This window comes from Fukomys damarensis, unplaced genomic scaffold (assembly GCF_012274545.1).
Source record: "Fukomys damarensis isolate Sample0158 unplaced genomic scaffold, DMR_v1.0_HiC HiC_scaffold_23, whole genome shotgun sequence".
Taxonomy (NCBI): Eukaryota; Metazoa; Chordata; class Mammalia; order Rodentia; family Bathyergidae; genus Fukomys; species Fukomys damarensis.
In genome coordinates, this window is record NW_022900935.1 from 11,537,429 (window position 1) to 11,550,911 (window position 13,483).

The 13,483-nt window shown below is 53.1% G+C and overlaps 1 protein-coding gene across 1 annotated transcript in view; it reads left to right on the top strand.

Annotated features, from left to right (window-relative positions):
• Window positions 1–555: 555 nt before the first annotated feature.
• Window positions 556–13,483, top strand: part of Ece1 (endothelin converting enzyme 1) — a 38,016-nt gene continuing 25,088 nt past the window's right edge. The window contains exons 1-2 of the mRNA XM_010626025.1: window positions 556–945; window positions 5,344–5,556. Coding sequence (XP_010624327.1) covers window positions 702–945; window positions 5,344–5,556 — 457 coding nt within the window. The 5' untranslated portion in view covers window positions 556–701. The remainder of the gene's footprint in view (window positions 946–5,343; window positions 5,557–13,483) is intronic.

The following is a 13,483-nucleotide window of genomic DNA, read 5'->3' on the forward strand; positions in this document are numbered from 1 at the left end:
TTGGGTGTGAGGGGCCTGTGCCGTTGGCACTCCTCAAGCCTGGGGGCCACCACACCCGCTGTTTCCTCTCATTGTGCCTCCTTTCCTGTTTAGCTAGACTGGGAGACTGGCGACGTTTTCCCTGCCTTTGAGGACTGAATGGAGCTGTTTCTCCTGTGTCTCCCCCAACATCTCCTAAGACCCAAATCTCCAACCCACCAATGGGCTCTGGAATTTCCATACTCGGGTTCAAATTCCACTTCTGCCTGCTAAGCTGTGTGTGGAGCAGCAAGGGTCTCACCCCCCCGTGCCTCAGTTTCCCCATTTTATACAAAGAATGAAGAATATATCTTGCCTGAGTCTGTGAGGGCTTAGTGAGCTAGGGCTGTCCCTGCCTCTGGGCAGCATGAGCCTTGGTCTCCGGCCCTATGGATGTGGGGGCTCTGGGGAGAGCCCAGCTGGACACTGCTGGATGCCTCAAGTCCAAACATCCTGTGCTTTTTTGAACTCTTTACTGGAAAAACAAGGAAAAGCTGCAGTTTTTTTTTTTTTTTCCTCTACCGGTATCGGGTAACACAGAAAACACAAGCCGGGCTGGCTTGAGCTGCTGCTTTAATGGCTGGGAGCAAATCTCAGCTACCGAACAGGGTGGCGGCTCCTTCCCCGGATTAAGGCTGATTCCGTGGGAACTGGACCACCCCTGAGACAGAAGGGCAACCCCGATGCCTCCCCAGGGCCTGGGTCTACACCAGAGCCCCTTCCTCCTGGGGAGGGGGCGCCCTAGGCTCACGTCTCCCCCGCTCCTCCTGCCTCCCTCGCTGCAGGTGAACTTCCGCGGCCCCCGGAGCGGCCAGAGGTGCTGGGCCACACGGACCCAGGTGGAGAAGCGGCTGATAGTTCTGGTGGCACTTCTGGCAGCAGGACTAGTGGCCTGCCTGACAGCACTGGGCATCCAGTACCGGACAAGTAGGTGTCTGCGTTCCGTGGTGGGCTTGGTCTCCTTCTGCCCTGTACTCTGTCCATGTGTGCAAAGGGCTTCTCTGCTAGGCCTTGGAGTCTACTTCAAGGATCAGCGTCATGAGCTAGACTGAGCGGGGGGGTGCAGGCATACAAAAATTTTGGGGTGAGAAGGACATGAGTCTACATCCTGACTTGGTAATTTATAGGCAGTGTGCCCTTAGACAAGCCACCTGATTTCCCAGAGCCTGTGTCTTCTCTACTTTAAAAGGGAATACAGTGCCTCGTTTAGGGATGGTGATGGGCACATCCTGGTGCTGCGAGTAGCTCTGGGCGTGGTTCAGAATGCGGGCCAGTTAGATGCAGGCTACCACAGTCTGCCAACTTTAGTCCCAGTGAAATAGCAATGATGGCTTTAGCTTATGAACAGTTTCCAAGGACCAAATGCTCTCTGTCCTTGACAGATGCACGCTCATTTCGTCCTCACAGCAGCCTTGTGAGGTGTGCTTTCTCCTGGTCCTCTTCCATATGAGGAAACTGAGGCACTGTGGCTGAGTGACGTGTCTAAGGGCACATGGCTAGGAGGGGATGGAGTAGGGTAGCTGAAGTTTGCCCATAGGCTGTGGGGCTGGGGTGAGGGGACCCCACTTCCCTTTGTAATCATGGTGCATGAATATTAGTACCCCAGAGAAGCTGTCTTGTGTCCAAAGTGTCTATCCCACCTTGTTTGGCAACAGGATGGGCCCCTCTCTCATCCTGCTGCCAGGGGCCTAACTCTGGTTCTATGGGTCCAGCCCAGTAGATTTGGCCGATCGCCTCACTGAACACTTAATGCTTATAGAACTAGAAAGGGTGGGTCCAGGTTAAAATCTGACAAGGGATTTCAGCCAATCCCAGAGTCCTTCACTCTTCTGTGGCCCAGTATCCAGAATTCCGATGGTCCCCCTGATTGGGCAGCCAGAGGGGACTTTGCTCAGGGTCCCCCCACCAATTTAGTCACTCACCCTATCAGAGAGATTGTGGCTGTGTTTGCCTTCACCACAGCAAAGGCGCTGGCCTCTGAGGTAGCCGTGCTGGAGAAGGTTGGGGAATGGCGTTGGGACCTGGAGAGAGGGCAGGCGTTTCAGCTGGGTCGTCCTTATATCCCTCCTGTGTGGGGCACAGGGTCACTCACCCTATAAACATTTAATGAGTGCTGGCTTGCTGTCAGACACTGGGCTAAATACCTGCTTGGTACTTAAGAAATAATTGCTTGATTATTTAACTATGTAATGCTTTGTGGGTGGTTTACCAGATGCATCTGGCCCGGAAGGTGCTTAATGCGCATCTGATTAATGAAGTACTGATTTCCCAGTCTTTGGACACGTGTACTTAGCATAGTGCTTGCACAGCATAGATGTCCAAATGGTAAGCGGAGTCAATGCTCAGCAGGAAGGGGGACTGAGCTGGGAACAGCCTTTCTCTACTGAGCGTGTCTGTGTCTGTGACTGTGCGAGTGTGCATTTGTGTATGTTGTGTGTGCGTGTGCCAACTCTGCCAGTGGGGCACAAGCTGATCTCGTCTTCATCCTGCAGCTGCCTTCCTGCCTCATCCCAAATCAGCTTCAATTTAGAGCATCCCACTTGTGTGCCTGGGCCCTGGCCAGCACCATCTGCCCGGCCCTTGGCCCAAGACATGGAAGGCAGGCTGGACTCCAGCAGCCGTTGTTGCCCTGGAGCCCCTAGGAGCTCCCAAGGTGTTTCTTCACTAGGAACCAGAAAAGAGCCCCCAGGGGACAGCTCCTTGTGAGCAGACCCAAAACTTGACTGCTGATATTGCCAACGGGGGTCCCTGAAGGACACCTGCTTCAGCCCCCGTCCCAGCCTTTGAGACCTCAGAGGGGTTTTCCCCAGCCTGGACCTGGGAGAACTATGTCTCTCCTCCCCTGTGGTAGAACTGGGCTGAGGGCCAGTGACCCCTGGGACACCAGAGAAAACAGTGGCCACCTCGGTTATTGAGAGTAACCTCATTACACAGCAGCAGTGCTGACATTGGCCACACTTGAGCCAGTCAAAGCAAAGCCTTCAATGATTCTGGAAGCCCCACCTCTGAGTAGCGTCGGGGCATTGAAGCACACCTCGATCTGTCTTCCTGATGTAATCTGCCTTCCACAACCTTGGAGCGGCTTTGGAAATAGTAGCAGCAAAACAAACACATTATCCCAGGACATACTTTACAGCACCTTAGGCGCGTTGAGGCAAGGCACCGTCCAGATGAGGACGTTAGATCTGGGACTGGCTCCTGCTTCCCAACTGATGGTGCACCTTCCTCAAGAGAACCACTCCTACCCCTGGAGGTGGTAACCAAGTGCTGACAAAGCAGAGTGGGTGCTTAATGAAGGACTCGGACCTCGGAGACCAACTTCTGTTCGCTGATTCCTCATTTCACTTTTAAACTCAAGTCCACCTTATAGTCCGTCCGCTGGGTATTTCCACCAGCCAAGATTTTGTCAAGCTTGACTTCCTGTGGTTCAGTATATGAAAACAATAGGTATTCTTTCCCTTTCCCAGACGTGAAGTTGTATCATAATAGTGAATAAGCTTTTTTAAGAACAGTGCAGAAATTCTCCTTCCCTCCCCATCCCGTGAATATTCTGCCACCTCGAATTGGGCTTGGTGACCGATGGAGTTGACCCGATCTAGAAATACTGAAAATGGCAGCCACTTCAACACCATTGAAAGGATTCTCCATGTTCACATTGCAGTAGCTCAGTCATGTTCAACTGTTGCATAAAGTCACCCTGAGTTTCCTGCTCTTGTGGGCTCCCAAGCCCTTTATCCACCACTGTGTGCTCATTAATGGCTGTTGGTGAGACCACAAGGGCACCGCTCCCGACCGCCCACCCCATTGGCAGTGTGTGGTGTGTGTCTGACTGAGGTGAGGGTGGCCCAGGTCATGTTTCTTGCTCTCTAAAGCTTAGCCTGGGACCCTCTGACCTGAGCCCCGAAGAAAGTGAGCCCCGTACCCGGCTTTGAAATCATTCCATTGTCACTGTGAAATTGGTTCTCCTGCTCTAGTTTCTAGATGGAGAAACTGAGGCTCGGAGAGGTGAGGCCACTTGCAGAAGGCCCCACAGGATTTGAACCCAGGTCTCACAGTCTCCAAGCTACCCACCGCGTGTGGTAGTGAAACTGATCTTTCCTGTCCGGCTGCACCAGCCCTTGGCATGGCAGGCAGAGAGGTGGAGAGGGAGCAAGAAAATGCAGTCTTAGAGTTCCTACGGCAGTATAGGCCTGAGCTCAGCTCTGGGTGCTCCCACACGGCAGGGTGCCCTTGTTCCAGTCCCTCTGTAAGAGCTCCGGTGTCCTTATCTTACACAGGGATGTCACACCTGCATCTGATGCCTGCAGTAAGTGCTGGATAAAATGGTGAGCGTGTGTGATGCTCTTGGTGCAGGGCCATTCAGGACATGGTCCCCGCTGCCACCCGAACCCCTGTGTCACCTGGCGTGAGGCTGGGCCTGGGTCCTTCAGCCGTGCAGAGTCAGGTTCATCTTGCTGCCTCTGTTGGGCCCTGGGGAGCTGCCACAGTTGTTCAGGGCTTTTGCTAGAGGCCTCCCAACCTCGAGGCAGGGGTCCGCCCCCTCTTTGTGCCTCTGGCCAACTAGTCTTTCCAGTTTAGTTTTTGAGATTTTTAGTTTGTCTCAGGCTTGTTTAGTTTGGGAGCTTTCTTTTGGAAGATTTGTTGAGATAACTGACTCTCCTGCCTTATGCTCAGAATGTTTTCCTTGGCTTCCTTCCTTTATTCCTACCAGTCTCCCCTTCCTCCAAGGTCCTAGCACCAAGTGGGCAGTGTCACCTCTTTGACGTATAGTCAATACTCCGTTTATTTGTAGAATGAATGGCAGTTTCTCCTATGGTTATCTTTTGATTTTTCTTATATAATGTGTTTATCCCAAACTAGATTATTAGCTCTTAAAGGAAAGGACTTTACCTTTTATATCCTCCATGCCATGTAGTGCCTCCCTTTCCCTCTCCCTCTCTCTCTCTCTCTCTCTCTCTCCAGTAAAGAAGACACTCAGAATTTTGTGGGATAGATGGATGCATGAATGTGTGAATATGTTTGTTGAGCATCAAGGAACAATAAGTCAGTAAATCTTTGTGGAGAGAAGGATTAAGAGAAAAACACACCTTCCCAGTTTCAGGTACTTTGAAGCCACAGAAGGCATTTTAGGCAGCTAAACGGCAGTCTTATTTTACAAGCCAGAAGATCATAAATGTATTGAAATCATTTCTCCTTAGAGATCTACTGACTGTTCCAAGCCTATCTGGTGAGGACTAGGTTGGAATCTTCGTCCCCTGGGCCCCAGGCCACCTGCACTGTCCTCCCACAGCCTCTTCACTGGCTTTTGTCCTCCACGCCCCACAGGGACACCCCCAGTGTGCCTGAGTGAGGCCTGCGTGTCAGTGACCAGCTCCATCTTGAGCTCCATGGACCCCACGGTTGACCCGTGCCAGGACTTCTTTAGCTACGCCTGCGGGGGTTGGATCAAGGCCAACCCTGTGCCTGATGGCCACTCACGCTGGGGGACCTTCAGCAACCTCTGGGAACACAACCAAGCCATCATCAAGCACCTGCTCGGTAAGCACCAAGAGGATGACCAAGGGATGGGCCAGCGAGGGGCACTGTGTACTGGACCTGCTGGCCAGGCCTGGTCAGAGCAGGGGGAGGCAGGATGCCATGACCAAAGGATTTGGAGCAGGTGAAGTGTCTGCCTGTCACTCACTCTGGGATCCTGCCAAGTAAGGTACTTATCTGCGAGCCTCAGTCTTTCCATCTGTGAGATGGGGATGAATAGCACTCAGGCTGCAGATTTTAGAGCGCTGGAGAGCACACAAGAGCTGATGGCTATGATCTTTTTTTTTTTTTTTTTTTTTTAATGGCTTCAAGCTGCAGGTTAGTCCTTGACTAGCACTGATTGAATTTTGAAAGTTGTGAGTGAAAGAAATTAAGGCCGGACACACTGGATCAGACTTTAAGGTTGTGGTCCAGTGAAAGTTGCAGCAGCCGTTTATCAGAGAGTGAGTTATTCCATGCGGGTGGGAGTCACTGCGGCCTCCTGATAATCAGGCCTGCAGGATAAGCCATCTGGCCAAAGTCCATTCCACCTGGGTGTTGGCTTTCTCCTCAGGTGAGAATCCCACATGTGTCTCCCTTGCAGCCATTTTCCAGGTTAGTATCTGTTGAGTTCTCTCATCCACCCAGCAGGGGATCCCAGGACCACAGAGGTCGCAGCTTTCTCCATGGCCTCCGCAGGGTCCTCCCACTTGTCTCCCTGGGGATCAGAGCAGGTGGTGAGTGGAGGTGGGGTCGAAGGAGCCCTACCCCCCAAAGTTAGCAGAGCCCCAGCTTGAGGTAGCTCCCTGCCTGCCTGATGCTACCAAGGTGCCTTTGAGAGGGGACACAGATTTTCACTGCTGGACTAGGAGCTTCAATGACAGACATGTTGGACACTGCAGAACTGGAACTCAGGACCTTCCCTTCCCTGGTACCTGAAGACAGAGCCAGGGGCTTGGCAGGAGCCCAGCCAAGCAAAGGTGTGGTCCCGAAAGTCTAGTAAAATGGGCTTGCCCTTCTGCCTCATTCTCCAGGACCCGGGTTTCCATGCTCACTCCGCCACTTGCTATGAGACTTTACCTAACTTCTCTGGGCTTGTCTTCCCATCAGCACAGTGGGAACCATGCCTCTTCCCAGTATGAAAATTAGATGGGGAAATCCACTCAAAATGCTCACCTGGTGCGTTAAACAGACCGTGGTGGTTGCTGTTTGTAGAGATGTTACTCTTATTATTCACTTGTGACCTCTGCACAAAATTTTATAGTTCGCAGAGCTCTCCAGTATCATGATCCCATTTGACCCTGTAGAGCGAGAGCACGGTTCACTTCATCTGCTACGAGCTAGACACTGTGCTGCACTATTCATCTACTGCAAAGCTTAGGAATCACCATTCCCTTTTCATAGATGAAGAAACTGAGACCCAGAAATGTTAAGTAACTTTGCCAAGCACACACCATCAGTCCAGCATAGACAGGGGCTCATGCGCTGGGGTCAGCACAGAGAGGATGGGGAAGAAAGGTGGACCAGCATCTAAGTTCCCAGTTAGATCCAGAACCAGACTGGTGCATCGTCCCTGTGGATCCTGATCCCGCTGGTTCTGCAGCCGGTTCCTACTCGGTGGACCTCCGGGCTGTGCTAAGATCGAGTCCATCCCACCCTGAATCCCATACGTGTTGACTTGTGTGTGATGGTTCAGAGCTCCCAGCACAGAGCCTGGCTCCTGCTAGGTACTCGGCAAAGCATAGCTGCATTTTTGGATGGTGTTAAGTGGGTCCAACCAGACTTCCCCTGACGAGCTGTGTGACTAGAACGGTCACTCAGCTTCTCTGGGCCTCAGCTTTTGTACCTGTAAAGTGGGATCCAACTCAGATCACTTGTAAGGGTATTGTAAGATTGGCTGAGTGGTCAGTGTAAAGAGCAATCGTTGCTGGTTTTATTTCTCGTGGCAGCACTGATGTGGACTGAGTTCTCAGGGAAGGTGGTGCCGGCCGTGTCTATGACTGCTGAGTATTTGTATTGTTTTATTTAACTCTCACGGTATACCCAGGAAGCCTCTTTATGTACCCATTTTACAGATGAAATTCACTAAGGCAAAAGAAATGTATTGCTCAGGAAATGGTACAGCTCAGATTCAGAAGCACAGCGGTGGGGCCTCGAAACCTGCGTTCTTTCTCTCCTGGCTGTCCCTAATTGCTCCACTATGCAAAGGCCCCAAGCGGCCTTGCTGAGAAGCCAGCTCACGGGCCCCGTCCCAGGGGCTGCTTGACTCAGCTTTCTGGGTGAGGCCTGATGAAATCCGTAGCTATCACACTGACCAGGGTTCTCCCCACAGGACATGCCCTGGAGTCCCCTCCCCGCAGGCTTACTCCTGGGAACGGTCCAGGAATGACCCCTCACCTGTGGGCCTCCTCTCAGGCCAGCAGCAGGCGAGCAGGTAACAATGTGGAACTGCAGCCCGTGCACTCTTAGGCTGAAGGCCAGGCTGGTTTCAGCTTCCCTGAGACAAAGGGGTCAGCCTGTGGGCCTGAGAAGGAAGCAGTGGATACGCACTGGAGCAGCAGGGAGCCCGGGCTCCAGCTTTAAGGTGGAGAGAGGAAAAGGGACATTCAGAGTGCCAGTGAGGATTGTGTCTGCTGGCCGGGCAGGACAGCTGTCACCATCCACTTGGACGTGACCTTGGACAAGCCACACGTTTCTTTGGTGGTAATTCACTCAGGCTCCCTCGGAGGAAATGCAGACAGATCTGGAGCAAGTGGGCTGCAATAGCCCAGGGGCCACGGTGGCTCCTCCTGGCAGCCTGCTGGCTGGAGGCGGGTGACCTCAGCCATGTGGAACACAGATGCTTCCCCCAAGCAGCCTGCGTAGGCTGCCCTCATAGGCTCTGGGGAGACAGGAGGGTAACCGCACGTCACCATCACTTAGACATCAGGGAAGTCTAGGCATCCCTTAGATTTGGCCTTGCCTCTGGCTTTCCAGCTGCACTTAGCCCAGATTGTCCCACATCTACAGTGCCTGCCCAGCCCCCTACTTCAGCCCTGCAAGACCTTTCTTGAAACTACTTTCTCTGTCTGGCTTCCATGGCCCTCAGAGGGCCTCCTGGGCTCAATCTGCACCATGCCGTGTGTGCCCAATGTTACTTTCCTATGTCTTGTGCTACCAAATGAATGCATACCAGGGCCAAGGGTTTAGCTGAGTGGCATCGCGCCTGCCTCAAAAGCACGAGGTCATGGGTTCAATCCCTGGTACAAAAAAAAAAAAAAAAAAAAAAATGCCTACCAAAAAGTGTAACGTGTGCTTGTCATAACAATCAGAGCAACACAGACTCCATCAGGAAAATGTAGCTGCCTCCCTTCTTTCTATCCCAGACAGCTGTCTCCCTGAGAAATACACACGCAATATTGCAATAGCGCGAAATGTGTCCTCTCTCGGAGTTTTAGTGTGATGTGTTTTCCTGATGTTTATCATCTGGTTGAGTTTCCTCTTCCTGCCCTCTAGGGACAGGCACTGCCCCTTAAATGCTTCTGCCTGATGTCATGTCGGGAAAGGCTAGATGGATCCATTGATTCTAGGCGGGAGGGAATGTCCAAGGCTTCTTGGAGCAGCTGGACCACCCCAGGCTTGCCTCTGGTTTCCAAGTGAATCTGCAAGAAGGACCAGGAAAACGGAAAGACTTGGCCTCCAGTCCTGGCCTCAGCCACTTACTCGTGTGAACTTAGCCAAGCTATCCAGCCTGTTGCCTATGGGTTGGGCAGGAGGATCCTAATAAGAGCTGCTGTGGGGACTGTTGCAACAAAATGCCGCTCACACATAGACAGCCACACCCAGAGGAGGCAGCCACTTTCCCAGGGAGGCTTAAGCTTAAGCCCGGGCTCAGCTCCCAAAATGAGTCTGTTAGCTCTGCGTCCAAGATGGGTTCCTTCACCTCCCTGGGCCTCATTTTTCTCCTCTCTGGAATGGGCTGATAAATGCCATATCTGCCTCATGGTCTCCACAGGAGGCGAGATTGAAGCACAGCACTTGGCCTATAGGAGCCACCAGGAAGCCATGATGGTGGTATCTTTATTTTTCCTTCTCCTGAAGAAAGCGTGTCCTTTATCAGCTCTCTCTTTTCTCCTCACAGCATGGGGCTTCTGAAGCCTGTAGCTAGCTGAACTGAGTCTGTAGTTTTATGTAAAACAAACATGGGTTCTACCGTGACATGGAGTTGGGGCCAGATAGACCCACTCAGCAAGGGAGCCCACAGAATTCCCGCTGGTGCTGGCCCTGCAGCCCACCTCAGCCTGCCTGGGTGTGTGTTTCCTCCCCAAGGAGGGATATAGGAAAAGTTTTTCAATAAAACCCCCCAGAGGAAGGAACGGGCTGGTTAAATGGTGTGCAGTCTTCCCTCTGTGGGACTTTGGGAAGTGAGTGAGGAAGTTCCTGGGACTTGGGTGTCCCTGGAAGGAAGGACACAGGCAGTTAGGAGCACTGTCATCTGGCCCCCAGCTGCCAGATCATTTCCATACCACCCTGAACGTGTCCCCACCTCCAAGATGTGCCCCCCCCGACAGGGTTCCCCTGGGTGTCAGATAGAGATCTCCCCAGTGTCAGAAGCTGAACTTCAAGCTAGAACTTCCTCACTCTGCCCGCCTCAGGCCTCCACAGCTCTTTGCTCTGCCAAGAAATCAGGAAAGGGGAACTGCTCTCCACACAGCCTTCTCAACCTGTCCCAAATGCTTTCTGCCCCTTCTCAGCCACCACCCCTTCCCCGGCCTTCACCCACCTGGTCTGTCCCAGTAGCCTCCCTCCCTGTGACCTGGCATCTTGCTTTGGCTCTTGTTTCCCTGGATCCTGCAAGGTCATAGGTACCCCTGAGTGAGGAGGGAGAGGAGGCCAGAGAGTGTGCTGTGGGTTGTACCCAGGGGCTGTGGGAACCACAGGAAGGAAGGGGAGCTCTTGCCCCCGGCCAGCGTCACCAATGGGGTGCCAGCAAGATGCTCCTGGAGGGGCACGAACACCAGCCCCCAGCCAGGCCCACATCTTGCCTGTTCCTCCCTCATTTCCTCTCCATGCAAATCTCAGAGGACACTGCCTTATCACACTCTGACACGATGTCCTGCCTCATTAAACCTGGACACTGCTCTCTCAGCCCATGTTGCCGAGGGCCTACTGTGTCCCATCTGGGACACAGGAGTGACTAAAACACAGAATGTGGGATGAGGCTGCCCAGGTCCAGCCCCACCTCCGTCTCAAATTGACTTCACCCCTCAAACCAGGCTTCCTGGGCCAGACCTCCCCAGGTCCTCTCTCCTGGCTTCCTCAGTTTCTCTTCAGCCAGCCTAGTGTGTGCCTGGGTGATCCACTGTCCCTCTCACCACTGGGCTGCCAGCCTGTGTGGCCCCACACACAGCCTGGCTGCTGCCAAACACTAAGAACTTAGTAAGCAGCAATGCGAAAGCCAGCAAGCATGACACCAGGCTGTGGGGAGAACTTTGAACTTGGCGGGGGCAGCCTTGCAATGAACTGAGAGAGGCTATGCTTGAAGGAGGGTCTCTCCCTGCAGGTGCCAGAAGGGGCTGGGGAGGCCTCAAGGTACAACTCCAGATTGGCCATGGTTAGCACAGCCAGGCTGGGCCTCAGGTCTTTCACTGCGCCTCTTATCTAAGTGGCCTTGGGCCTGGGGGAGGGAAATGCCAGGCCCTCTCTCGAGCCAGTGCACAGTGACTCCCCATCCACTGGCCCTGGCATTTCAGGGTCATGGCCAGAGCCAGATGTGGACAGTGAGACGCAGTTTCAGGGGCCTGGCAAGCAGTAGTGGTTCTCCTGCTCTCCCTTCCAAGAGCGGAGCTGCTGTGTTGCCATAGAAGTGAGGGCCCTGAAGTGGGAGCATCCCTTTATATTCCCAGGATCTGTTTCCTGAGTTTGAGGGGCTGGCTCTCAGAGACCATGTCTAGTCTCACTCTACGGAGGACCTGGGGGGCACCTGACAACCTGTGGTCATTCAGGCCCCCAACCTCAGGGAGGGGTCTCTTGCCTCTGGACCTCCCTTCCCATCTACCCCTGTCCTGGGCCGTTTCTGGCTTCAGAGACACTGGGCTTGGTGCACTCTGGCCAGAGACAGCATGGTGCTACTTATGCATAAGGAGCAGGGGACAGGGAGCTCTGTGGGGTAAAGACTGGGAAATCTGAGGAAAGACTGAATAGGAAGTGACTTGTGTCCTTGATACCGAGTGGCGAGAACAAAAAGTTTTTTTTTCTTCAAACAGCGTGCTCTCTTTACGCCCCCTTCCTCAGCCCCATTCTCTCGCTCCTGCAAGCAGTACCCTCACTCCTATCTGGTGAACACCTTTCCATGTCTGAGTCACAGCTCAAACAGGAGAACACCCTCTGGAGGCCCCCAACCTCTTCCCACCCCTGCAAGCAAGCAGAGTGACTTTTCTTTATGTTGGAAGTCCTTGAATTGTTCAAAGCACTTTTGCGTCTTTTTTTTTTTTTTTTTTTTTTTTGGTACTGGGGATCGAACTCAGGTCCCTGCACTTGCAAGGCAGGTGGCAGAACCACTGAGCTAAATCCCCAGCCTGCACTTTCGGGTCTTGTGAATTTTCCTTTGCCTATCTGTGTACACTCTTGGACTTTAAGCTCTTACGGGCAGAGAGCAAGTTTTATTTTTGTCTGGTGCCAAGCGTGCAGCAGGAGTCCAGAGTGCTGAGTGCCTTCTGGAAGGAACATCTGAGGAGAGGCTTTAGGTCACCGAGAAGGCCTAGAGCCAAGCCAGGTTTTTACAGTGTTGCCTGTAGGAGCTTTATGGGAACAGGGACATAATCCTTCTTTTCTCCAGACCTTGCAGCCTGCCTGGCACAGAGTACGTATCTGGGATCTGTCCAGTAGACAAAAGGAATCTAAATTGAAGAAAAGTGGCAGGGGCGGTGAGGAGTTCCCCAGGGAGGGGCTGGGGAATCTGGTGTGGTCTGAGGTGGGTACAGGAACCCTGGCACATAGTAGGTGCTTTGAGGACCACAGCAGCAGGAAATAGTTGCCTTCACCTGGTAGAGACGAGAACAATGCCAAGCTGGGCACATATGGGAGCCTGGCCTACAGCAGGTGGCATCTGGACCGGATGCTGAAGAGGGGAGGGAGAGGAGGTGTCCTGGGCATCATGGAAGGTCTGAGAAGGACATCAGGATGAGAAGCTGCTAGCCAGGCCGGGGGTGGAAGGAGGAGGGTGTGGAAAACGGCCCTTTGAGTCATCTGTAAGTCTGGCGACCATGCCTGGCCCCTACAAGGAGGAAATGGAAAGTCGCTTCAGAAAGACTCTGGTCTTTCTCACAAGAAAGGTCAGCTGGGCTCCGAAAACCAAGGCAGGCCTCCATCACACGCACCAGGCAGGGGACCTTGTGCCACATGTTGGCCAGCAGGGAGCAGGCAGCCCTGCCGGGTGGGCATGGGCTGCTGTCTACAAGCCCGAATGGCAGGAAGAGAGATGCCTGGGCCCTCTTCAGATGTGCAGTCAGCTAGGATTTGGGAGGCTTTTAGGTCACCAGCCCTGCCCAGGGACACTTGTACTCCCTAGGCCTGAGCTTGTCCCTCTGCCACAGCAGCTGCCCTGGCTCCTGTTGTACAGCTGGGGGATACCAAGGCTCTGAGGAGTAGCCTAGGGCCCCCCAGAATCACAAGCTCTGTGTGTGTGTGTTGCTGAGAATTGAACCCAGCACATTACATGTGCTAGGCAAACACTGTGCCGTTCAGCCACACCCCAGCCCTTTTGGTTTTGAGATCCCAGTGTCACTAAGTTGCCCTCGCTGGCCTCAGACTTGTGATCTTTTTGCCTCAGCCTCTGGAGTCTCTGGGATTACAGCTGTGCACCACCATGTCCAGCAGGGTTTTCAGAAAGTTCTGTATGCACGTGGCTTTTTCTGTTTTCTTTCTTTCTTTCTTTCTTTCTTTCTTTCTTTCTTTCTTTCTTTCTTTCTTT